At 38.0% G+C, this 27,838-nt stretch overlaps 1 protein-coding gene across 1 annotated transcript in view; it reads left to right on the top strand.

Annotated features, from left to right (window-relative positions):
• The window catches only part of Pccb (propionyl-CoA carboxylase subunit beta), a 65,753-nt gene that overhangs the window by 10,512 nt on the left and 27,403 nt on the right, over positions 1–27,838 (top strand). Inside the window, exon 6 of the mRNA XM_015487018.2 lies at positions 16,336–16,446. Coding sequence (XP_015342504.1) covers positions 16,336–16,446 — 111 coding nt within the window. The remainder of the gene's footprint in view (positions 1–16,335; positions 16,447–27,838) is intronic.

Genomic DNA, 27,838 nt, shown 5'->3' with positions numbered 1-27,838 from the left:
TTTATTCATATTGTAATGTGCAGGAGTTCATTGCTTTTTATTGCTGAGTTGAATTCTTCTATTGTATGTTTTCCACATTGTTTATACCACAGCTGATGGACATGGGTTTTTGTACTCCTTGGCTTTCATGAACTGTGAACATTTGTGTATAACTCTGGATTGTTTTCAGACCATTTCATTGAGGGACGTACCAACATGTGGGATTGTTGGGTTTTATTAGTTTATATGGAATTCTTAAAGAAATTGCCAAATTGTTTCTCAGAATGAAAATACTATTTTATGTTGTCATGAGCAGTGTATTAAAAGTTGCAGATTCTCCATATCCTTGCCAACACTTGGTAATGTCAAGTGTTGATTTAAGCCAATTAAATGGTGTGCAGTGGTGTCTCAGTGTAGTTCTAATAGCATTTCCCTGCTGACTAATCATGTTGAGTATCTTCTTTTTTTTTTTTTTTTTTAAAGAGAGAGGAGAGAGAGAGAATTTTTTAATATTTTATTTTTTAGTTTTCGGTGGACACAACATCTTTGTTTGTATGTGGTGCTGAGGACCGAACCTGGGCCGCACGCATGCCAGGCAAGTGCGCTACCGCTTGAGCCAAATCCCCAGCTCTGTTGAGTATCTTTTTAAAAAGTGTTTTTATTAGTATTGATGGATATTTATTTATTTATATGGTGCTGAGAATTGAACCCAGTGCCTCACACATGCTAAGCAAGTGCTCTACCACTGAGCCACAACCCCAGCCCCATGTTGAGTATCTTTTAATGTACCTGTTAGTTATTTGGGAGTCTTCTTTTGCCCATTTTGTAATTGGAATTTTTTTTTTTTTTTTTGTACCAGGGCTTAAACCCAGGGGTGCTTAACCACAGAACCACATCCCCAGCTCTTTTTATACTTTAGATACAGGGTCTCACTAAGTTGTTTAGGGCCTTGATAAGTTGCCGAGGCTGGCTTTGAACTCATAATCCTTCTGCTTCAGCCTCCCAAGCTGCTGGGATTACAGGTGTGTGTCTGGCTTGTAATTGGAATTTTGATTTGTTAGAGTTCTTAATGTATTATGAATATAAGTCCTTTATCAGATACAATTTGTGTCTTGCTAAGTTGCCCAGGCTGGCCTCAGACTCTCCATTCTCCTCCTTAGCCTCCCAAGTGCTTTTTAGTTTCTTAAAGATGACTTTTAAAGTGAAAAGTTTTAAATTTTAAAGTTCAACTTATCAATATTTTCTTTTGTGACTTGTAAGAACAAAGTCATGAAGATTTTGCCCAATGTTTTCTTAATTGAGTTTTATAGATTTGGCTCATTTACATAAGGTATATGATGGCTTGTCATTTTTATAGATGATGTGACATAACATTCTAAATTCACTCTCAGGTACCACTGTTTATAATTATTTTTCCCTCATTTGATTTTGTCTGACACTGGTCAAAAAATCAGTTTATCATAAATGTAAAGATTTCTTTCTGAATTCTTGACTCTTTCATCTGAATGCTCCTCCTTACTTGAGAGAAACAATGTCTTGATAACTATTGCTTGATAGAAGTTTTGAAGTTGGGTAAAATCTTCTAACTATGTTGTTCATAAAAATTGTTCTGGGGCTGGGGTTGTGGCTCAATAGTAGAGTGCTTGCCTAGCATGTGCAAGGCACTGGGTTTGATCCTCAGCACCATATAAAAATAAATAAATAAAATAAAGGTATGGTGTCCAACTACAACTAAAAAGATATTTTAAAAAAATTGTTCTGGCTGTTCTAGAGTCCCCTCCATTTCCATGTGAATTTTTGGATCAGTTTTTAACTCTACAAAAATTCCTGATGAGATTTGGTAGGAATTGCATTGAGTCTAGATCAATTTGGTGAGAATTTGCATCTTTATATATTGACTGGTCCACTCCATGTAGACAGAATGTTTTTCCATTTTAGTAAGTGGTCTTTAATTTTTCTCAGCAATATTTTGTAATGTGTAACATTCATGTCTTGCAATTCTTTTTGTTTGTTAGGTGTTTTACTCTCTCTCTTTTTTTTTTCCCCTTAGAATGCTGGGATTGAACCCAGGGCCTTACTCATGCTCCACACCATTGAGTTATATCCCCAGCCCTTCTTTTCAGTATTTTATTTATAGACAAGGTCTTGCCAAGTTGCTCCAGCTGGCCTGGAGTTATTTCATTTTGGATTAATTTTTGCAACTATATAGAATTAAAATTGATTTTTATATATTGATCTTATATCCTACAGCCTGGATAAACATGTTTATTAGCTTTTTCATTTTTGGTGCTGAGGATCAAACCCAGGGCCTTGTGCATGCTAAGCATGCACTCTACTAGTGGGCTAAGCCCCTATCACCTTAGCTCTAATATGTTTCTAGTAGGAGTTGTATGTGCATATTCCTTAGGCTTTCCTATATACATGATTATGTCTTCTGCAAATAGAGATAGTCTTAATTTTTTTCTAATCTGGCCTTCTTTTATTTCTTGCTCATTGTTCTGTCTAAAACCTGCTGTACACTGTTGAGTTGTGAGAGCAGACATTCTTGTTCCCAATCTATGGGGGAAGCATTCATTTTCTCACCTTTAAGTATGATGCCACCTTTAAGTGGCACATGCCTGTAATCCCAGTGGCTCAGGTGGCTGAGGCAGGAGGATGACGAGTTCAAAAGCCAGCCTCAGCAATGGCAAAGTGCTAAGCAAGTCAGACCCTGTCTCTAAATAAAATACAAAAAAGGGCTGGGGATGTGGCTCAGTGGTTGAATGCCCCTGAGTTCAATCCCTGGTAACCCCCAAAAATATATAAATGATATTAACTATTGGTTTTGTTTTTTGTTGTATATATATGTCCTTCCTTAGGTTGAGGAAGTTCCTTTCTACTTTGAATTTGTTGGGTGTTTTTATCATAAAGGGGTGTTTGATTTTGTGAGATGCTTTTTCTGCATCTGCAAGATAATTATGTAGCTTTTGTCCTTTCTTCAAATAATACCGTTTATTATTATGTTAATTGAGTTTTGAATGTTAAATTAACCTTTTAATCTTGTGATCAATCCTACTTGGTCATGGCGTGTAATCAATTTTGTAAGGCGCTCGATTCTGTTTGCTAGTATGTTGATGAGTCCTTTTGAATTGATATTAATAGAAGATAAACCTGTCTACAGTTATGACATTTTCTTTTGGTTTTGGCATTTGACTAATTCTCACCTCATCAAAAGAGAAGTGCTGCTTCTGTGCATTAGGTTCACTGTGTACTGGTTACCAACTCGTCTGAGTCTGGAAAGACAAAACACTCATACACACAAGTTGCATGAAGTGGATTTATTACTTACAGGTAGGCAGCAGAAGCCTAGGTTTTACTGAGACCCAGTCCCCAAGGAACAGGAAAGCTGCGTGGGTGGGATGGAGCCTTGACCGTATGTGCTCCACTTGCAGGAAACCGACTCCCCTGGGTTTTATACTCTGGCCATGTGATATGCTGGGTTAAAGTGTTTAGAAAAGCCTGTTTCTAGGGACTAGAACAGAGCCTGGATATTCTGTATATTCCTTATCCCAGGATGTTGCATTCCCAGTACCTTCAACAGTTATTCCTGAGCATTACAAGGGAGAAAGTGGGGAGAACTGGCTTGATCTGAGACTGTGCTTAAACTGCCCTGCTGCCTCCTCTCCTGTTTGCTTAGAAGAACTTGTAAAGTATTGATGTGAATTTTTTTTTTCTTTATTAAATTTGGTTCTGGGGGCCATATGCATGCTAAGCACATGCTCTACCACTGAGCTATACCACCAACCTCTAATTCTTTAAATGTTTAGTGCAGTTCACCATTGAAGTCATCTGGGTCTTGACTTTTCTTTGTAGGTAGTTGTTGAAGTTATTACTCTTATGTAATAAGAGTATGGGTTTACCAGATTTTCCTCTTTTTCACTCAGTTTTAGTAGTGTTTGTCTTTCTAGGAATTAGTCCATTTCAGCTCAGTGATCTAATGTGTTGCCATACAGTGGTTGATATATTTTCTTGTAATTTTAATTCTATAGTGATGTGTCCTCTCATTTCTTTTTCTTTTTTTTTTAAGATAGAGTGAGAGAGGGAGGGGGGGAGAGAGAGAGAGAGAGAATTTTTAATATTTATTTTTTAGTTTTCGGCGGACACAACATCTTTGTTTTGTATGTGGTGCTGAGGATCGAACCCGGGCCGCACGCATGCCAGGAGAGCGCGCTACCGCTTGAGCCACATCCCCAGCCCCGTGTCCTCTCATTTCTAACTTTAGTAACATGTGGTTTTCTTTTCCTTCCTTTATTTTTGTCTATTTAAAGGTTTATCAATTTTGGTGATCTTTTCAATGAACCAACCTTTTTTCTCTATTCTCAATTTTATTTCTGCTCTGATTATTTCCTTCTTCCTGCTTGCTTTGAGTTCAGTTTGTTTTACTCTGTCTAGTTTTTTAAGGTAGAAGGCTAGGTTATTGATTGGCAATTTTTTCCTAATATGTATATTTACAGCTATTTCCTTATTAATCTTCTTTTTGTTCATTACTAGAGTTGGAGTGTTAGGTCTTCAACTATTATTATATGTATATTTGTCTTTTCAGTTCTGTCAGCTTTTACTTCAGGGCTCTGTTGGGTGCTATATATATTTTGAAAATTTTGCTAACCTTTATTTATGTAATACTGCAAAAAACTTTTTCTTTTCAAAAGACTATAACAGAATGGACATCTGAACATAGTAATGGGAAGAACTAAGTGCTAAATTTAAGACAAAAGGTGCCTATTTTTTTTGTAATTGTTATTTTCTAGGCATAGTGAACCTTTGTCAGTATGTAATATCTTTGTAAGCTTTTTGATTTAGAATTGCTTTGTCTGGCAATAATGTAGCCACCATAGCTCTATTTTTTGTTACCCTTTGCATAAGACATAAATTTTTTCCTTGTGTCTTTATATCTGAATTGGAGCTCTTTTTTTTTGTATTATCTCAAGCTTACATTAATGCCTAGTAATGTACTTTATTAAAGCTAGACTTAATTTTGCCAAAATCTTTATAGTTAGAAGAGTTTGAAGTTGAACTTTAATAAATTTTTTTATTTTTATTTTTTTTTTTAGTTTTTATACATGGCATAGGAATGTAGTTTGACATATCAAACATACATGGAGTATAACTTCCCATTTTTGTGGTTGTACATGATGTGGAGTTACACTGGTTGTGTATTCATATACGAACACCCTTCCCTTCATTCACCTTTGTCTAATCCAGTGAACTTCTGTGTGTGTGTGTGTCTCCTCTGGCTTATTGTGAGTTAGCATCCACATATCAGAGAGAACATTCTGCCTCTGGTGTTTTGGGACTGACTTATTTCACCTAGCATGATAGTATCCAGTTCCATCCATTTACAGGCAAGTGGCATAATTTCATTCTTCTTTATTGCTGAGTAATACCACACTTTATTTATCCATTCATTTGTTGAAGGGCACCTAGGTTGGTTCCATAACTTAGCTATTGTATATTGAGCTGCTGTAAACATTGATGTGGCCGAATCACTGTAGTGTGCTCATTTTAGTGTGCATATTAAGTCCTTTGAGTATATGCTGAGGAATGGGACAACTGGGTCAAATGGTGGTTCCATTCCAAGTTTTCTGAAAATCTTGAATGGGAGCTCTTGTAAACAACACATAGGTTGTTTTTTGAAATCCAGTTTGCCAATCTGTTTTTATTTATATATTGTTATATTTGTTCATTTATTTATTTTCTTTCCACATTTTTATTGGTGCATTATAGTTGTACATGATGATGGGATTTGTTTTTACATATTTGTACATGCACACAACAGGACAGTGTAATTTGGCCAATATCATTTCCAGCACTTCCCCCTTGCTTTCCACTCCCCACCCCGTGGTCTCTTTCCTCTACTGACCTCCCTTTGATTTTTATTTTATTTTTTAGTTTGAATATCCATATATACTTTCACATGTATATTTCTATATATGTTTGTATACATTTGAATATATATATGAATATGAATATACCCTAACAGCAACCAAATTCTTGCTCATACATTTTCATATATAGTCAGTTACATAATCATAAACTATAACTAGAACAAATTGTAAACATTCATTTCAAAAGGAAAATAATTATTATTTTATATCTATTTAAATATTTTCATGTATATTTTTACGTATGTAGTCATATTTGTATTCCTGTGTAAGGAGAAAAATGTTTAATCCCTAAACTAACTCTGTTTTTCTATATTAGTCCTGTCAACTTTTGCTTACACCAGTAACCTTAGAGAAACCTCTATACATACAAAACATGACATTTTATAGGAATGTACTTATATATTTGGGAATATAAGTTCATAAATTCACATCAAAACCCATGAATATTTTATATATGAACTCATTTCCAGAGTATTACCCAGATTTTACACGTAATATAACAATATTGCTTACCTTAAAAATAAGACTCTAAAGTACAAGAAATAAAATCAAGAATTAAAAAATGAGATGGACTTAAACTAAAAAGCTTCTTCTCAGCAAAAGAAACAATCAATGAGGTGAAGAGAGAGCCTACATTTTGGGAGCAAATTTTTTGCCATGAACATGTCAGATACAGCACTAATTTCCAGGATTTATAAAGAACTAAAAAAACTTAATACTAAAAAAACAAACAACCCAATCAGTGAATAGGCTAAGGAGCTGAACAGACATTTCTTAGAAGAAGATGTACATTTGATCAACAAATATCTGAAAAAATGTTCAACATCTCTAGTAATTAGAGAAATGCAAATTGAAACTAACATTTCATCTCACGCTAGTCAGAATGGCAGTTTTCAAGAATACATACAACAATAAGTGTTGGCGAGGATGTGAGGAAAAAGGCACACTCATATGTTGTTGGTGGGACTGCAAATTGGTGAAACCAATCTGGAAAGCAGTATGGAGATTCCCTGAAAAACTTGGACTGGAACCACCATTTGACCCAGCTATCCCACTCCAAGGTCTATACCCAAACCACATAAAATTAGCATACTATAGTAACACAGACACATCAATTTTTATAGCAGCTCAATTCACAGTAGCTAAACTGTGGAACCAACCTAGGAGCCCTTCAATAGATGAATGGATGAAGAAACTGCGGTATGTATACACATGGAATATTACTCAGCATCAAAAGAGAATAAAATTATGGCATTTGTAGGTAAATGGATGGAGTTGGAGAATATCTTGCAAAGTGAAGTAAGCCAATCCCCAAAACCCAAAGGCCGAATATACTCTCTGATAAGTGGATTCTGATCCATAATGGGGCGGGGCATGGGAAAAATGGAGGCACTTTGGGCAAAGGGGAGGGAGGGGGAGGCGGTATGGGGGTAAGGAAGATGGTAGGATGAGATGGACATCATTACCCTAGGTATATGTATGACTGCACATATGGTGGGACTCTGCATCGTGTATAGCCAGAGAAATGAAAATTGTGCTGCAATTGTGTACAATGAATCAAAATGCATTCTGTTATCACAAATACCTAATTAGAATAAATACATTAATTCAAAAAATCCATAGATAAAAGTATATATACATAAATATATACGTATGAATATATATATTTTGATATATAATACTACCTCTACATTCATATTTATATTCATATATATTGATATATATGTTCTAAGGTTAACCTGTCCTCTAAACCAGAGCTGTAACTCGGAACTAAATCTAACCCTACCCATAATCGTGAGCCTTTTAAACAAAAATTTAATATTATGAATGTCTGTATATATGTTCACATATATATTCCATATATGTTTATATACATTTATACATATATATGAATGTACCCTCATAGCAACCCAAATCCTACCCATAAAATTTTCATATATGTTTAGTTACATGAGCATGTACCATATCTTTACTCTAACTGTAAACATCCTTCTCAAAAGAAAAACAGCTAGGGGCTGGGTTGTGGCTCAATAGCAGAGCACTTGCCTTGCACATGTGAGGCATTGGGTTTGATCCTCAGCACTGCATAAAAATAAACAAACAAAATAAAGATATTGTGTCCATGTATAACTAAAAAAAATTAAAAGCAAGCAAACAAACATTGTTAAAAAAAAGAGAAAAACAACTATATACAAATCCATATCCATTTAAATATTTTCATGTATATTTTTACAATTATATTCACATTTGTATTCATATATATGGATAAAAATGTTCAACCCTAGCATTATTGTGTTATGGTCTGTTTGATTCTTGAAGTTGAGAAGGGTTTGTTCTATGTACATAGATGCTCCCGTTGTTTGGGCATAAATATTTATGATTATTATGTGTTGTTGATGTATAATTGCCTAAAGCAGTATGAATGGCCTTCTTTGTCCCTTCTGATTAAATTTGGCTTCAGGGCTGGGGTTGTGGCTCAGGGATAGAGCGCTCGCCTAGCACATGCAAGGCTCTGGGTTCGATCCTCAGCACCACATAAAAATAAGTAAATAAAATAAAGGTATTGTGTCCAACTACAACTAAAAAAATAATATATATATATATTTAATAAACAAACCAATAAATAAATAAATAAATAAATTTGGCTTGAGGTCCACTTTATCTGATAGGAGGATAGAAACCCCTGCTTGTTTATGTGGTCCATGTGAGGGATGTTTTTTCCCAACCTTTCACCTTCAGTCTGTGGATGTCTTTGCCTATGAGGTGAGTCTCTTGGAGATAGCATATTGTTGGGTCTTGTTTTTTAATATAATTTGCCAGTTTGCCTTTTTTTAAAAAATATTTTTTAGTTGTCAGTGGATTTCCCCCCTCCCACCTTATTTCTCTCTGATAATTGAACGCAGTGCCTCACACATGCTAGGCAAGCACACTACCTCAGCCACAGCCACAGCCTCAGTCTGTGTCTTTTGATTGATGAATTTAGGCAATTAATGTTCAAGGTTATTATTGAGATATGATTTGTGTTCCTGGTCATTTTGGTTTATTTCTAGTTTTTAATTTGAATTAATTTTTCTTTGATTGACTATTTCTTTACTGTAGTTCCTCTCTTTGCTGGTTTTCACTTTTTCCATTTCATCTTCATGGAGTATTTTGTTGAGAATATTCTGAAGTACAGGCTTTCTGGTTGCAAATTTTTAAAATTTTTATCATGGAAGGTTTTTATTTCATCTTCAAATCTAAAACTTAATTTTGCTGGATATAGTATTCTTGGTTGGTATCCATTTTCTTTCAGAGCTTGGTATATGTTATTCCAGGACCTCCTAGCTTTGAGGTTTGGGTAGAGAAATCAGCTGAGATCCGTATTGGTTTCCCCCTATATGTAATCTGGTGTTTTTCTCTCACAGCCTTTAAAATTCGATTCTTTTTCTGTGTGCTAGACATTCTCATTATAATGTGCCTTGATATGGGTCTGTTGTAATTTTGCACATTTGGGGGTCCTATTAACCTCTTTTTTAAAAAATTTTTATTGTTGGTTGTTCAAAACATTACATAGTTCTTGATATATCATATTTCACACTTTGATTCAAGTGGGTTATGAACTCCCATTTTTACCCCATATACAGATTGCAGAATCACATCAGTTACACATCCATTGATTTACATATTGCCATACTAGTGTCTGTTGTATTCTGCTGCCTTTCCTATCCTCTACTATTCTATTAGCCTCTTGTATTTGATTTTACATTTCATTCTGAGAAGTTTTCTGATATTATTTCATCAAAAAGATTGTGCATTCCTTTGGTTTGTAACTCTATGCCTTCATCTATCCCAATAAATCTTAAATTTGGTCTTTTCATGTTATCCCATATTTCTTGGAAGTTCTGTTCATATATTTTTTCTTCCTTCTTTCCTTCCTTCCTTCCTTCCTTCCTTTCCTTTCCTTTTCTTTTCTTTCATCTGCCCTACTTAAATCATGAGCTGCTGCTGTTTTTTTTTTTTTTGTGGTTGTAGATGGATATAATACCTTTATTTTATTTTTATGTGGTGCTAAGAATCGAACACAGTGCCTCACATGTGCTAGTCAAGCACTCTGCCACTGAGCTACAGCCCCTCTTTCTTTCTTTTTAAAAATATTTTTTAGTTGTAGATGGACACAATACCTTTATTTTATTTATTTATTTTTATGTGGTGCTGAGGATTAAGATCAGGGCCTCACATGTGTAAGGCAAGCACTCTACCACTGAGTCACAACCCCAGCCCATGTTCATGATTTCTTAACATTTTATCTCTATGGTCAATTCTGTTTTCAAGATTATATATTTTGTCTTCATTGCCTGAGGTTTTATTTTCCAAGTGGTCTAGTCTGTTGATGCTTTCTATTGAATTTTTAATTTGGTTTATTGTTTCCTTCATTTTAAGGATTTCTTTTTTTTTCTCTTTTTATTGGAGTGATCTTTTGCTACCTGTATTTGTTCTTTTACATTATCCTTTACTTCACAGACCAGTTTAATTATTCTAAGCTCCTTCTCTGACATTTTTTCCATGTGATGTTGATGGATTCTGTTATTGGAGAATCTTGGTTTGCTTGGGGAGATCTGTTCCCTTGCTTTTTCATGTTGTTTGTGTGTCTACCCATCTAATGGTAAGGATCTGAGGCAGTAGAGTGTTTACCCTGTGGACTTACAGTGTCCCTGAAGGTTTCCAGTGCCTCACTGTTTAGGGGGAGACAATAATAATAATGACTAGTGCAAACAATTTACAGCATTAAATCAAATAGTTCCTACTATGATGTCTATAATGTTAATTATCACAATAAACAGAAATGATATGATCAGTTATTGCCTATAATAAAAACAGGAAGTTTGCAAAAGGGTTTAACTTTTCAGATGATGGATGGGGAGAGAACAGAAGTGATATAGAATGTGATGATTATGAGGGAGCAGAAGAGAAGACAGAACTAAAAGATTAATAAAAATAAAATATATTGTGTCCAACTACAACTAAAAAATAATAAATATTAAAAAATATTGACATTAAAAATGCTAGAGATAAGAAGAAAAAAAATAGGAATCTGTGTAAATGTTCATGTGCCATAAGGTCACAATTAAACAGTGAAAAAGAATTAAAGGGCTGGGGATGTGGCTCAAGCGGTAATGCGCTCGCCTGGCATGCGCGGGGCGCTGGGTTTCATCCTCAGCACCACATAAAAATAAAGATGTTGTGTCCACCGGAAACTGAAAAATAAATACTAAAAAAATTCTTTCTCTCTCTCTAAAAAAAAAAAAAAAAAAACACCAAAAATCCCCCACAAAATCTTGATGAGAAGTTAAAGAATTCTTTCTGTTGGAGATTTCATTGATGAATTTAGGCCATTAATGTTCAAGGTTATTATTGAGATGTGATTTGTGTTCCTGGTCATTTTGGTTTATTTCTAGTTCAGCTTCTCTTTTCAGCAGTATTAGATTGGTATTCTGGAGTGTGATTTGTGGATTGCCGGAGAGAGGTAATCTGTAGGTGGAGTTCCTCGAGGTGGGGTTTAGCTTTAGGAAGGCTCCAGGCTCTTTGCTGAATGCTAATTGGTCTGGAGATTTTAAATCAGTCCACCTCCAGTGGTGGTATTGACTGGTCCATGCTGGAAGACTTTACCCCAGTAATCTCCAGTTCTTAGTCCCTACTTATTGCAGACCTCACTGTTTCTTGGTCCCGTCTCCAAACAATCTCTCCCGTTCCCACCCTTCTGAGTTCCAGGCCAGATGTGTCCTGCAAGCCTTGGGATTGGAACGGGAGGGGTAGAGCTGGGTGGGTTTCCTCCCTGTTGTTCCCTGTGTAAACCTTTCTCCATGTTTGATTTTCTCCTGGTCACTTAAGCACACTCTGTTGTGCAGCATGTGTTTATTGGGCCTGTGTTTTGGACCGAACTCAGGTTTGCCAGGAATTGGCTTTCCCTGTTGCCTGCTCTTGAGCTGAAGCTGCAAAATGGTTCTTTCCTTTGTCCTCTGCATTCTGCCTGGAGAGATGGTGGCTTCTTTCTCCCCACATGGGTATTGTGCAGCGAGTTGTTCAGCTTTGTTGGGCAATGTCTGTGGTCTCTAAACACTCTACCCAGATATACCTCGGACCTCCCCAGAATGCAGGTTCCTTCCTTTAATTCCCTTATCCATCTACTATGCTCACCAAGGGACTTCTCTGGCTGTGGCAGTGGCTATGCCGCTGGGGATTTTTTTTTCTGTGTCCCCGATCTGCTTTGAATGTCCAGTGTTAGGTTCCAGTAAAGTCCCTTCTTCTTTTTTTTTTTTTTGTCCACTCACCTTGTGGAGAAGCTGCCTGTCTGCTTTCTTGGTTTCACACCAAGGAGCAGCCAGGAAAGCAACCTCCTCTATTTCGCCATCTTGGATCTCTGCCAATCTCTTTTTTTTGACAGGAGAGTTTAATCCATTCACATTTAAAGTGATTACCCACACAGAAGGATTTGCATCTGCCATTCAACTGTTTGTTTTATGTATATGTGATAGTTTTTATGCCTTAATTCCACCATTGTGGCTTTTAAAAGTTTAGTTTGGTTGTGTCATTAAAATTCACTTCTTTCATTTCTTTTTTTTTATTGGTTGTTCAAAACATTACAAAGCTCTTGACATATCATATTTCATACATTAGATTCAAGTGGGTTATGAACTCCCATTTTTACCCCAAATACAGATTGCAGAATCACATCGGTTACACATCTACATTTTTACATAATGCCCTATTAGTAACTGTTGTATTCTGCTACCTTTCCTATCCTCTACTATCCCCCCTCCCACTTCTTTCATTTCTATATTTAATGTTTCCTTCTCTTAATGGTTACCTTGGTGATTACAATTAAACTAGTTGGAATGAAACCAGGTCAGCTTCAGTAGTTTGGGAGCATACTGCTTCTGTACATCTGCATCTTATGTTGTCATTATCTAGATTATATCTTTATGCATGATGTATTCATTATCGGATTTATAATTGTTTCATGATTGTTTTTTAAATTATATAGGAAAAATAGAGATGTTATAGACTGAAATATAGCCCTACTGTCTTCTATATTTACCTAGGAAGTTATATTTACTGTCGTGTTTTTTCTCTCATGATTTCACATTACTGTAGTGTTCTTTTATTTCCTGACTAAAGAATTCCCTGTAGTATTTCTTGTATGACATGTCAACTGCAAATGAACCCCCTCAGCTTTTGTTTATCTGGACATGTCTTATTTTGTCTTTTATCCTTGAAGTTTAGCTTTTCTGGACACAGAATTCTTAGCCAACAGTTTTTTCTTCAAGTTTGTGTTACTGCCTTCTGGCCTACATGGTTAGTCTTATTGAAGATCCCCTATGCTCCTATCTCTCTAATTTCAAAATTTTTTCAATGTGTTTGGGTTTGACAGTTTGACTATAATACGTCTCAATATAAATGTCTTTGAGTTCATCCTACTTGGAGTTCATTGAGCTTCTTAGATGCGTATATTCATGTCTTTCATCAAATTTGGTAAGTTTTTGGCTATTCTTCAAATATTTTATCGGACTCGTTCTTTCTCTTTTGGGATTCCTAAAATGTATATGTTGGTATGTCTCTATTCATTTTTCTTTTTTTCCTTTTCTCCAGACTAGATTATTTCAACAGTTTAACCTTGAAGTCTTGTGATCCTTTTTTCTGCCACTTGGATCTGCTGTTGAAAATTCTAGTGAATTTTTCATTTCATTGATACTTATTTTGTTCGGACATTGTTTTCCTGCTTCCCTGAGTTCTTTTTCCTTGGTTTCCTTTAGCTCATTGAACATATTTAAGATAGTCACTCTAGCATCTGTGACTAATAACTCCAGTGTCTGTGTTTCCTCAGGGATGGTTTCTGTTAAATTCTTTTTTTCCTTGTTGAATATGGTCACTGAACTTTTAGTTGTCTCTGTGGCCAACCAGTGATCAGATAAAGATGTCCCTGAATGTCCGTCTCAGAAGGCACACCAGGTTGGTACAAACTATCTCTTTCCTTTGTATTGGGGTGGCCATTTGAATCCATGATAATTGAAATAATGACTGGCCTCCAGGCTGCCCCTCAGCCATCAAAAGCAGTGATCAGCAATCAAAATACACAATCCTTGTGCTGTGCATGTGGCTTAGTGGTAGAGTACTTGCCTAGCTTTTGTGAGGCTCTTGGGTTCTACCCCCTGCATCTCAAAAATGAAAAACCCCAAAAACATACAACCCTAATATTTGAAGGACAAGGTCCTTGTTGTCCACCTTGGCCCCAGCTAGCCACTTCAGGAACATGGGTTTCCAACCTCACAGTTACCTGCTTTTACTTCATGGTTTTGGGCTGGGAATGATAGCAGTTATACCAAATGCAGAAATTCACTGAGATGTACCTGCTTCTTCATCACACTCTTCCTTGGATCCTGCAAGTGTTCAACTAAACTCCAAAGTTCCAAAGTATTTACTTCAGACAATCCCTGTTAGCTGAGTTGTTGCTTCAGTCCCAGATTCCTAGAAGTTCCTCTTCTGTCTACCGTGATGTCACTCAACTCTTAGGTTGAGCTGGATGTAGTCTCAGCTACTCAGGAGGTTGTGAGGGGAGGATCTCTTGAACCCACCAGTTTGTTGATTAGTCCAGGCGACACAGCAAGACCCTGTCTCAAATGAAAAATATCCCACAGTTCTGTGTGTAGAGCTATTTTTTCAAGCTATATTTTTTGAGTTTTTTTTTAGTGGTTGCTCTAAAGGTTACAATATAAATTTTAAATTATCTGTCTACTTCAAGTTAATACTGACTTTATTCTGGTAAAAGATGGAAACTCTGCTTTAATATAACTATTTTCTCCCCATCATTTGTGCCATTATTATTATATATTTCATTATAAATTATGTTATAATTACATTACAAAGTGTTATAATTACAAATTATAGTGTTATAATTATTACATTATATATAAGTATTGAGAATTATATTCATTTAGTACTTGTATTTAATCATAATTTGCCATTTTCAGTGCTTTTTTTAAAAAAATATTTTTTTTTAGTTGTAGTTGGACATAATACCTTTATTTTATTTATTTTTATGTGGTGCTGAGGATTGAACCCAGCGTCTCGTACGTGCTGGGCGAGTGCTCTACCACTGAGCCACAACCCCAGCCCCTTTTCAGTGCTTTTAATTACTTCTTGTGGACTTGAATTACTGTCTGGTATTACTTTTACCTTGAGGGAACCCTGAGCTGGCCTGGGCACTGGTGGCATTCTTGGTTAAGAATGTGTCAGGGGCTGGGGTTGTGGCTCAGTGGCAGAGCACTTGCCTGTCACATGTGAGGCACTGGGTTTGATCCTCAGCACCACATAAAAATAAATAAATAAAATAAAGGCATTGTGTCTATCTACAACTTAAAAAAAAAAAAAGAATGCCTCAGACTCTTACCATTCTCATCTCAACTTTAACAGTTTTTTTGTGAATGAACACTTCACAATTTAATATTTGATTCGTTTCCAGAACCTTGAATGCTAATTTTTTTTTTTTTAAATTTTGTCCAGTTTTCTAGTTTTTTTTTAAGGAGAGAATTTTTCAGACTCTTAACTGTGCAGTAGCTGGAAGACCACCTATCTAACTTGTCAGTTTTGCAGAGAGTATAGAGACATTTTGTGCCAAAATTAGCTACTCTCATGGTTTACAGACATTCTGCTCAGAGCCACAGCAGGCTGAAGAGTGGACCCACTTTTCCGAAGCTGATGGGGCTCAGGAGAGGGAAAGGGGTTGGCAGTAGGGCAAGATGTGATTGGGCCCTGTTGCCCAGCCTGGGTCCTCAAGCCCCCACATCCAGTCTTTTCCAGGAGGTGGGCTGAGCTTAACCCATCATATACCCTTATCCTTAGGGAACCTTTCTGGCTCCTCCTACCTCCCTTCCCTGACATCCCCTCTCTGGGAGGGGCAGACTGTGGAAGGTAGTACCTGCCTCTCAGCCTCATCTTGTGACTGCTGGGTGCCCACTGGGTGGAGGGTGTGAAGAACCTCAGAATAGAGGCCAGAGTCTGGGATAAGTGCTGGCTCTGATCACTGAGGTTTTCCTTCCTCTTCCAGTCAACTGTGTGTGGACATGGGTGCTGCGGATGAGGTGTGTTTGGAGCTGGAACTAGTGTGGCACAATTCTCTGTAGCTCATATCCTGCTGAGGTTTTTGGGAACAGCTGCCAGGGAGCAGAGAGGAGAGAAGATCTTCACCCCAGAAAGTAACATACCAACTTTCCCACAAGTTAGGGGAGGAAATTGCGTACATAATTCTGGAAGAGCTTTACTGAGCCTGCTCACCTGTTCACCTTCTGCATAGCCTCTCTGTGCAGGTGAAGCCAAATGCTACTGTTTCCTTTATCTTCCCACAGGTAGGGCCTCCACACCTCTGTAACCAGATGCTTTTGCCTTTTTCTTTTGACAGAGGAATGTCACGGCATCTGGAGTCATCCCGCAGATTTCTCTGATCATGGGCCCATGTGCTGGTGGGGCCGTCTACTCCCCGGCCCTAACAGACTTCACATTCATGGTGAAGGTAAGAAAGAAGAGCCTGTTTCTGATGCCCTTTGAGAGTCCTGTAGCCCCTTATCTGTAATAAAAATGATTCCTGACCCAAATCTAGGTTGTTAGCTGCATTCTCATTGGCATTCAGCAGAGTGATGATAAGGTCTTAGTGGAGAGGTTTTGGCATGGAATCTGTAGCTCATGGGGTTCACTAGCAGGAGGTGCTCATGTGCTTCAGTGGTGGGTGATTTGATTTGTTAGTCTGAATTTAAATGGTTTTTAGGTAATTAAAGGATCTATCCTTTTCCCAGACAGGAGACAGTCTCTTAACTCCTATTCAAAAGGTTCTCATGGGAGGCATTTCTATATTTTTAGGATATTGTTTCTGGTCGTCCCACATTTATTTCTTTAACTATTTGCCATTTTATTTCATTTTTTGAAATGGTTTTGAATAAATCAATCTCTGACTTCATTTTGAGAGGTGCATATTTTTATTTCATAACTTTAATGGAATGACATTTAAAATTATTTGTAAATGATGCTTTCTTCTACTTAACATGTGGGCAAATGCCCTTAATCTGTTACTTTATTTATTTTTAATTTTTTTTAGTTGTAGATGGACACAATTCTTTATTTTATTTATTTTTTTAATGTGGTGCTAAGGATTGAACCCAGTGCCTAACACATGCGAGGCAAGTACTCAACTACTGAGCTACAACCCTAGCCTAATCTGTTACTTTAAAATCAGCCTTTTTCTCTTAGAATATTAACAAAAAGAGCAATAAATACCAAGACAGGAAGGTTGGGGGATGCAAAGTAACAATAGTCACTTTTCTCAAAGCAGTAGGAATTCAAGTTTCTAAAGTGCTTATCCTCTGACCCAGCTGTTCTGTTCCTAATGTCAGACTGAAAGCCACATAGATGTTCAACAAAAGGGGTGGGTTTAACCAATTAAGATGACCAGATCTCTTGCTTCCTGCGCACAGCAGAATCTCCTGAAGGTTGCTGACTAAATCCAGGCAGGTCACTTCTCTACTGCTGCTGCTGCACTTCTCCTTCCTGCCCCAGGCACAGAGGAGAGGTGCAGGAGTGGCTCCTCTGGTGGAGGCCATCCTTCCTGTGCACGTTGGGGAACACTGCCGCAGTCTGGCTGGGCACAATCAGGAGCCACTTGTCAAAAGAAACTAACTTTATTTTTAGAACCACACACGCCAAACAAAACAGCCTCTCAGGAAAAACCCTCAGAGCCTCAACTGCCACCACTGGCTTTCCCCAAGCCTCTCTCTCCCACACAAGCTTCTCTCCACCTCCCACAATCCTCCTGCTCTTGAGGCCGATTGGCTGGGTCACGTGGGCGGAGCCAAAAAAGTCCCCCAATGAGCAGCTCCGTGGTCTGAAAGGGCAGGGAAACAGCCCAATGAGCATCACCGCAGAGGAGCCAATCAGCTAGATGTTGCTGGGGCCGCTGTGAGCCAATCATCAGCCGGCAGCTGGAAGTTTGCTGGGGCCCCTTCGGCTGTGGCTCTCAACAGAACACAGCTCTCCATGCCTGTTCAGTGGCCTCATGCTGACCCTTCTCTCTGCTGCTTTATTACATTCTTTTAAAGGGAGGCAAGGATATGGGAACTTTGTGTTTTGCAGTACTGGGGGTTGAACCTGGGGCCTTGCACATGCTAGGCAAGTGCTCTACCACTTGGCTCATCCCCAGCCCTCTTTACTACTTCCATTTTCTCCCTTGCTACTGTATCCTATCAGAACTTAATCAAGTGCAGGTCTTTTTTGTCTTTAAAAACAAAAGCTGTCCCCTATAGGTAATTCTCTCTCCCTCCCCTCACCCCCCCTTTTTTTTTTCTTTTTTGCAATGCTAGGGATTGAACTCAGGGACTTGCACATGCTTGGCAAATGCTCTACCACTGAGCTGCACCCCAGCCTTTTTTATTTTATTATGAGACAGGGTCTCTTTGAGTTGCCCAGGCTGGCCGTGGACTTCCTGTTCTCCTGCCTCAACCTCCTGAGTTGCTGGGATGACAGATGTGCACCCCTGTGCCCACTCTCTTTTCCTGTTCATGTCAATTTAGCCTTGTCCTCCCAATCCACTAAACTGTCCTCTAAGGTCATTAGTGCCTTCTGTGTCACTGTGAATGCTAGTTATTGCTCATCTCCCTCAATCTCTCAGCAGCATTGTTTTCTCATGCCCTCCCATGATGCCTCTGTGACATCTTCTGTCACCTCTGGCCACTTTTTTGGTTTTGTTGACAGTTTACATTATCCTGCTCAGCCCTTTAGCTGCTGGGGTTCTTTCCAAACTGCTTTCCCTTCTTTGCTTTTTTTTTTTTTTTTTTGGTACTGGGGAGTGAATCCAGGGGCACTTAACCACTGAGCCACATCCCCAGCCCTTTTTAAATTTTATTTAGAGACATGGTCTCACTGAATTACTTAGGGCCTAACTGTATTCTTGTCCTGCAACTAATTGTTAGACCTTAATCATTTGATATCTTAAATATTTCATTTGTTTAATAAAGTGCAATAAAAATGCAACATTTTTTAAAAAATTTTCTTTTGGAGTTGAAAGTGGACAGAATGCCTTTATTTTATTTGTTTATTTTTATGTAGTGCTGAGGATCGAACCTAGTGCCTTATGTGTGCTAGGCAAGCGCTCTTCCACTGAGCTACAGCCCCAGCCCCAAAATGCAACATCTTTTTAAAAAAGAATCTGAAAGGTAATTATGAAGTTCATGTGGGGTAAAGAAACATCCTGTAAGAATAAACACTTCAGAAGAAGTATAATGAGGGCTAGCTTGCCAGTGCCATAGTACATTATAGAGCTGCAGTAACCAAAATGGCTTCATTAACATGCAGTGAGTGGACAGATCATGGGATGGAACAGAAGTGAGAAATGGGTCTAAATATATTGTACATTTAGCATATGATGAAAGATATATTTTTGTTCTATTTAGGGGCACTGATAATACCAGTTTTTGTATCGAGGCAGTTATTTGATTCACACAAGGATTTATTTCTGGGCTCCCTCTCTCCCATTGATGTGTTCTGTCTTAATTATGGTGGTCATGTAGTAAGTTTTAAAATGAAGACATGAGATCTCCACCTTCATTCTTCGTTTTCAAGATTGTTTTGACTGTATGTAATCCTATGAAGTCCCATATTGATTTTAGGCTGAGTTTTCCTCTTGCTGCTTAAAAACTTCATTGGGATTTTGATAGGGACTGCCTTGGATCTGTAGACGACTTTGGGTAATGATTTTAATATCTAGGTGAAGGTTTGTTAATTTTATTGACCTTTTCTAAGAACTAATTCTTGGTTTTGTTAGCTTTTCCTGTTTTTCTATTTATCTTCTGCTAGCTGTAGGTTTAGTTCTTTTTTTTTTTTTTTTAGTATTTGTTTTTTAGTTATAGGTGGACACATGTCTTTATTTATTTATATATTTATTTATTTATTTTTATGTGGTGCTGAAGATAGAACCCAGTGCCTCACACGCGCCAGGCAGGTGCTCTACCCCTGAGCCACAACCCCCACTCTAGTTCTTTTTTTTTTTAACCCCAGTTCTTCAAGGTGTAAAGTTGGTTGTTTTGAGACCTTTCTTCTTTTTTAATGTGCTTAGAGCTATAAGTTTCTCTTTTGGTGTTGCTTTCACTGTGTTCTGGGTTTTTGTATGATTTTTAAAAAAATATTTTCTTAGTTGTAGTTGGACACAATACCTTTATTTTATTTATTTATTTTTAAGTGGATCGAACCCAGAGCCTCGCACATGCTAGGCAAGTGCTCTCCTGCTGAGCCCCAGCCCCAGTCCCTCGTATGATGTTTTTAATATTCATTTGTCTCGATATTTTAAAATTTCCCTGTGATTTCTTCTTTGACTCATTGATGGTTTAAAATTATTTGCTTTTTACATGTTATGAATTTTCTAGTTTTCCTTCTGTTTTTAGTTGCATCCCATTGTGATTGATTTCACTCTCAAAATTGATTAAATCCTGTGTTGTGGCCAAACACATGGCCTACCTTGGGATCACATATCCCAAGGTGTCATTTCTTGTTGGTCTCCTTTAAGCTGAAACAATTCCTTGGACTTTTCATCATGATATTGACAGTTTGGAAGGATACAAGATAAATTATTCTGTTCTCCAGAATGGGCTTATCTGATGTTTCCTGGGGATTAGAGTTGAGTTTGGTATCTGAGTTTGTCTGTTACGTAAGGCTTGCTGTATCATCTTAGATTATTCTATCTAGAGTCGAGAGATGCCCATATTCCCCTATGAGTGATGCCACTTTGATAGCCAGCTCAGGGTGTGGTCTCTTTCTCCCCATGGAGTTCCTGGTTTTCTCTTTGTAACTTAATGGTGCTTTTTGGAGAGATGCTTTGAGAACTTGAGAATATTCTACTCTGCATCTCACTTTTTCTCCTTGATTGGTTTATTTTCTAAACTAATCCATACTTTATAATGTTTAATAAAATGGTTATCTAGCTCCATGATTTGCTTCTTATTAAGTGGCATTTTAAAAAGTTTTTAAAATTTTTATTATTTTTAAAATATATTTTTACAGTTGTAGATGGACATGATACCTTTATTTTATTTATTTATTTTTATGTGATGCTGAGGATTGAACCCAGTGCCTCACTCATGCTAGGCAAGTGCTCTACCGTGGAGCCCCAGCCCCAGCCCTCAATTGGCGTTTTATTCTAAGGAAGAACCCCAATTTCTTTTCTCCCTCCCTCCTTCCTTCCTTCCTTCCTTCCTTCCTTCCTTCCTTCCTTCCTTCCCCTTTCTCTCTCTCTCTCTCTCTCTCTCTCTCTCTTTCTCTTTCTCTCTGTTTCTTTCTCTCTCTCTCTTTCTTTCTCTTTCTCTCTCTCTTTCTCTCTATCTCTTTCTCTTTCTCTTTCTCTCTCTTTCTCTCTTTCTCTTTCTCTCTCTCTCTTTCTTTCTTTCTGTCTTTCTCTTTCTTTCTTTCTCTCTCTCTCTCTCTCTCTCTCTCTCTCTCTCTCTCTCCAGGGATTGAACTCAGGGGCACTCAGCCACTGAGCCACATCCCCCACCCTATTTTGTATTTTATTTAGAGACTGGGTCTCACTTGAGTTGCTTAGTGCCTTGCTTTTGCTGAGGCTGACTTTGAACTCAAGATCCTCCTCCTCAGCCTCCTGAGCTGCTGGGATTACCGGTATGTGCCACCATGCCTTGTGGCTCTACTTTCTTGAAGATATGTTTATTTAATCTATTATTAATGTGAATTCAAGAATTCCTGTTTTGCCCAGTGGTTTATAATCCATTACTGTTGTTTGTTTTGATGCTCATATTGTCCTTAACCAGCCAGCCTTAAGCTGGCTCCTATCCTGTTTGATATGTGAATCAAGTTCACATGTGCACATTCCTTTAATGGGTAGTAGTTTTAATTCTGAAAAGAGTTTTTCTTACCTCAAGGTCATGAAGGTAGTTTCCATTTTCTTAAAGCTTTATTGGTTTGCCTATTTTACCTGTCTATACCTTCCTGGAATTGATTCATGGTTTGAAGTAGGAGTCCCTTCCCCCATTTTTTCTCTTCAGTGATTGACCTTGTCAATCTAGAGCCTTTTATGGAAATGAACATCCATTCCTGCTCTGTGATGCCACATGTGTCATAAATCCAGCTCTGGTGGTCTGTGTGCCTATTTCTGTGACAGTGCCACACGACCTCAGTCAGGGTGGCTACAGGAGATGTTGATAGCTGGTAGAGCAGGTTGCAGGTTGGCCCACCTTGTTCTCAGGTGAAATGGGCTATTCTTGGCCCTTTGTGTTTACGCAAGGTGTCGTCAGATTGCCGAGGCTGGTGGTCTCGAACTCCTGGGTTCAGGAGATTCTCCTGCCTCAGCTTACTGAGAAGGTGGGCTGTGGGCACATGTAACTATGTCTGGCTTTATACATTTTTTTCAACTGTATTGAAATATGAGATAAATTATACGTACTTGAAGTGTACAACCTGATGTTTGTATAAATCCATAAAGCAGTTACTATATGATTCAAGACAAGGAACATCCTGCACCCCTAAAAGTTTCTTTGTAATCCATTTTTAACATCCATGTTTAACAAAACCTGATCTTCTGGTAGCCATTGACTTACCTTCTGTCACTATAGATAAATTTGCAACCTTCTGTCTTTACAAATAAATTTGCATTTTCTAGGATTATGTATCAATGGAATCATACAAAATGATATTTTATGTATAAAAAATCATATGGAAAATATGTACTCATTAGTGGGAGGAGCGTTAGCTGCTGCTTCTTTTTTTTTTTTTTTGTGGTGCTGGGGATTGAACCCAAGGCCTTGTGCATGTGAGGCAAGCGCTCTACAGCTGAGCTGTTGTATCCCCAGCCCGTTTATTTAGGACAATTGCTTAGAGATTAATCTTCTAATGAACATTTTAAGTTGTTTTTAGTTTTTTTTTTAAATAAACCTTAATTTTTTAGAGAAGTTTAATGTTCATAGCAAAATTGAGCAGAAGTCGCGAAGATTTCCTGTGTATACCCTTGCTCTTGCTAGAGTGGTACATTGTTACAGTTGGTGTACCTGCATTGACACATCATTACTCAAAGTCCGTTGTTCCTTTTAGGGTTCACCCTGGATGTTGTTCATTCTGTGGGTTTTAACAAACATATAATGGCATTTTTCATATGAATAGTTTGACTCTCCTAAATCTACCCTGAAAATCCTCTGTGCTCTGCCTGTTCCTACCCTCCCCCCATCCTTTGACAGCTACTGTTTTTCTGCCTATCTAGTTATGCCTTTTCCAGAATGTCACATAGTTGGAATCATCCAGTTGGTAGCCTTTCCAGATTGGCTCCTGTCACTTAGTAATGCACATTTAAATTTCCACCATGCCTTTCAATGGCTGAGTAGCTCACTTATTTTTAGCAATGAATAACATTCCTTATCTGGATGCTGGGGGGTTACGTTACCCATCCACCTGTCAGAGGACATCTTGGCTCCTTCCTTGTCTTGGCATTATAGTAAAGCTGCTGTAAATACCGTGTGTAGGTTTTCGTTTGGACGTATGTTTTTGACTAATTTGGGTAAATACCAAGGAGTGCCATTGCTGAATCATATGTTAAAAGTATATTTAGTTTTATAAGAAGCTGCCAAACTGTCTTCCAGAGTGGCCATACCATTTTACATTCCCACGAGGAATGACTGATAATTCCTGTTGTTCCACATCCTCCCCAGCATTTGGCATTATCTGCGTTCTGGGTTTCAGCCATTCTAGTGGGTGTGCACTGATATCTTATTTAAGGTTACAATTCCCTGAAGATGGACAACGTGTGGCATCTTCTGATGCTTACTTGGCATCTGTATATTTTCATTGGTGAGCTTTCTGTTCAGGTCTCTGGCCTGTTTGTTTAAATAGATTGTGTTTTGTTGAGTTCTATGTGTTCTTTCTGTACTCTGGATAATAGTTCTTTAGTTGATGTTTCTTTTGCAAATACTTCGTTGCGGTCAGTGGCTTGTCTTTTCCTTGTCTTGATAGTCTTTTCCTTAGAATAGAAAATTTTAATTTTAACAAGTGTAACTTATTTCTTTCATGATTATGCCTTCAATGTTCTTTTAAAAAGTCACTACCTGAACTAAGATCATCTAGATTTTTTCCTATATTCTGTTCTAGAATGTGTGTACTTTCCTTACTGTTTTTATTTAAGCCTGTGGTCCAGTTTGAGTCGATTTTTGTGAAGGGTGTTGAATCTTCTAGATGATTTCCCCCTAATTTGGATATCCAGTTGCTCCAGACCATAATTTGAAAAGTCCCTCTTTCCTCCAATATATTGCCTTTGTTCCTTTGTCAAACATTAATAGCCTCTGTGTGTTTGTTTCTGGATTCTCTGTTCTGTTCTATTTATTCTTCAGCCACCACTATAGTGTCCTGGTAACTGTGCATTGATAACATGTGAAATAGTGTCATTCTTCCAGCTCTGCTTCTCCTGGTTTTCTAGGTGTTTTGCCTGACCATATAAACTTCTAGAATTATTAGAGCTATTAAATAACTTGATTTTTTAAATTGGGATTATATCAGATATGTTGATGAAGTTTGGAAGACATAAAATCTTGACAATCTTAAGCCTTTCTACCTCTGAACATGGAGTGTCTTCATTTAGTTCTCTGATTTCTCTGTAGTTTTTCTCATAGATTTTATACGTATTTTGTTAGATGAATACGTAAGTATTTAATTTTGGTGATGCTAATGTAAATGGTAGTGTTTTTAATTTCCAATTCCACTTATTCATTTCTGGTATTAGAAAGTGACTTTTGTGTAATAACCTTGTGTCTTGAAACCCTGCTTTAATCACTTGTTAGTTTATACACACACGCACACACACACACACACACACACACATATATTTTTAATAGTACTAGGGATTGAACCCAGGGGCACTCCACCTTTGAGCCCTTTTGTTTTTTTATTTTAAGGCAGGTATAATTTGCCCACCTGGCCCTCAAACTTGCAATCCTCCTTTCTTAGTTTCCCAGGTTGCTGGAATTACAGTTGTGCACTACTGTGCCTGGCCCTTTTGTGGTTAATTGAGCATTTTATAGGATCCAATTTTCTCTCCTTTATTAGCACATTTGTTACACTTTTTTTTTCTTTTTTGAACTTTATTGGTTGTCTTAGGCTTTGCAGTAAACATTTGCAACTAACCCAGGTGTCTTTCAGATTACACGTACCACTTCCTGGGTAGCAGTAGGATAACAGTATTTCACTTTCCTCCCAGCTCTTGTGTTATTGCTGTTATTCATTTTCTCTGTATGCATGTATATGTGTGTATATGCATATGTAATTGAATATATTGTTGCTATTATTTTGAACAAATTATGTTAGATCAACTAAGAATAAAAAATAAAGTTTTATCTTCATTTATTCCTTATGTAATATTCTTTCTTTATATGGCTCCAAGTTTCTGACCTTTATCATTTACCTTCAGAAAGATATTCTAAATAATTTAACATTTCTTGCAAAGAATATCTACTAACAATAGATTTCATCAGTTTTTGCTTACCTGAGAAAGTCTTTTTAATTTTTTTTTAGTTATAGTATCTTTATTATTTATTTATTTAACTTATTTTTTATGTGGCTCTGAGGATCAACCTAGTGCCTCACATGCTAGGCAAATGATCTACCACTGAGCCACAACCCAGCCCTTGAGAAAGTCTTTATCTTTTACTTAAAAAAAAAAAAAACCACAAAACTTATTTTTCAGTTGTAGGTGGACACAGTACCTTTTTATTTGTGTGTGGTGCTGAGGTTGGAACCCAGGGCCTCATGCATGGCCTTGAGGCACATGGTGGTAAGGGGCGGGGCATTCTGTAGTCCTGAGCAGGTCTTGTCTTCCAGTGACCCTGGGCCTTGGAGTGTGAACCCTAGGTGTTTCTCAGTCCCCTCCCTCTCACCCCTTCCTCGACAGGGATTGGGATGGAGTTAGGTATTTTCTTTCCTCAGGTCAGTTATCTCTGATAAAACTCCAGCTGGTTAGACTGTAGTTAATGGTGTCTCCTGAGGGCAGATCTTGTTAAGAGGAACAGAATGCTCTACACACTGGCTCAGAATGATCCTTTGTCCCCTCCCCTTGCCAGAAGCAGCAGGAGGGTTTTTACTAATAGTTACTGAGAACCTAGGCAAGTTCTTGGTACAGTTTTCAAGTACAAGACCCTCAGTCACTAGGCCCTTTTGGAGTATTCATCTTAGATTACCTGCTGAGCCTCTGGTAGCTCCTCAGTGAAGTTCAGGTTCCACTCAGCTCTGGCTCCCCTGGAGGTTTGGACTCAGGATTTCTGCTCTGACAAGCCTCAGTTCTCTGTGTTTGCCTACCTGCCAGTCTCAGATTTTGGAGTGATCTGCCCTGTGATTCCACCTCTTTGATGGATCTAAGAACTCTTGATTTTTCAGTTTGTTCAGCTTTTTACTGGTTAGTAAAAACTTGTGAGTCCAGCTTCTTACATGCTGACTGGCCATTTCCAGTTAAATTGTTCAGAATAGTGCTGCTATGAACATTTGTTTGGAAATTTTGTGGAATTTGGGAGATGTTTCTATCTAGATGTTTCTAGCAAGATTCCAAACAAAGGAACCACAAAAGACTGATACCGTACAAATAATAGACTAAGGATGAACCTTAGTTTGTAAAAAGTCAGTTGGCTGAGCACCGTGGCTTACACCTGTAATCCCAGTTACTCTGGAGGCTGAGACAGGGGGATCTATGTTCAAGGCCAGCCTAGGCACCTTAGTGACACCCTGTCTCAAAAAATAAAAAGGGAATGTGGTTCAGTGTAGAGTACCTCTGGGTTCAATCCCAGTACCAACAAACACAAAACCAAATTGCAACAAAACAAAATCTTGTCCACTTGAAAAATGGGCAAAGAAAATGAATAGTCAGTTCAGAGATGACTGTAGTAAAATATTTATTGTAGAATTGCTTATTTGACAAAATATTGGAAACAAGTGTCCATCTGTAAGTGACAGTTCAGTTATAATACATGTCCTAATATACTGATCTTGTGATCTTCAAGCTATAGTACTATGGTTTAAAAAGAAAACAAATTTGGGAATATTATAGATATGATACTGTTTGTGTTATAAATGAAAAAGATACTATGTAAGAAAGAAAATGTTTGTTAGTGTTACCAACATCCTAGGCCAGAGGACTGACTCTGCACCTCCCAGAAAACCAAACCCCAAACCCCACCAGATCCTGTCGTTTGCCTCAACACCAAGCAGAAAAAATAATGGTGAAAAAGCAGGAAATGAATTTTAATCAACATCCCATATTTGGGAAGGCAAAGTGAGATCCAGTATCTCAGCCCTGTCTTTGGGGTGCTGAAGTGAATCTGAGATTGAAATAGAGGAAGAATCGGGGTGGGGGTGGTGAGAGGCTTGAATTGTTGAGCAGTCTCTGTCCAGCTATGGCCTGGGTGATCATTCTCTCGGCTCTGGTTCTGCAAGGTGGCTTGAGAGACATCTTTGTCACTGGAGGGGGAAGCTTCCTCTTGCTGCTCAGGGTGTGTATCCATCAGGCCTGGGATTCTGGAAGGGGGAAGGCAGCTCAGCTCCCATGAGACATTGCTCCTGCTGTTTCTGGAAGGTGTCCGTCAGTGACTGAAGACTTCTAGGCCCGACTCCAGGGCTGTGAAACAGGATGCTGCATATATGGCCTCAGACTCAAGAGGGTTGAGATAGGTTTCGGGTTTAGGGCAAATAAACCTTGTATCGCTAGTTTTTAGATGAACACTCCTTAAATGATTAACATGTCTACGTGCTGAGCTGAGCAGGGGCCTGACTCAAAGTTGAGGGTAATAAAGGAGGCAGATACCAAATGAAGGCAGAGGTGCCCGTAACTTTACCCTACTTTCTGCTACCCACTGCACATGTGTAGACCTAAGTGGGGGGGGGGGTCCACT

This window comes from Marmota marmota, unplaced genomic scaffold (assembly GCF_001458135.2).
Source record: "Marmota marmota marmota unplaced genomic scaffold, marMar, whole genome shotgun sequence".
NCBI classification, from domain to species: domain Eukaryota; kingdom Metazoa; phylum Chordata; class Mammalia; order Rodentia; family Sciuridae; genus Marmota; species Marmota marmota.
This window is presented reverse-complemented; position numbering and strand designations above follow the sequence as displayed.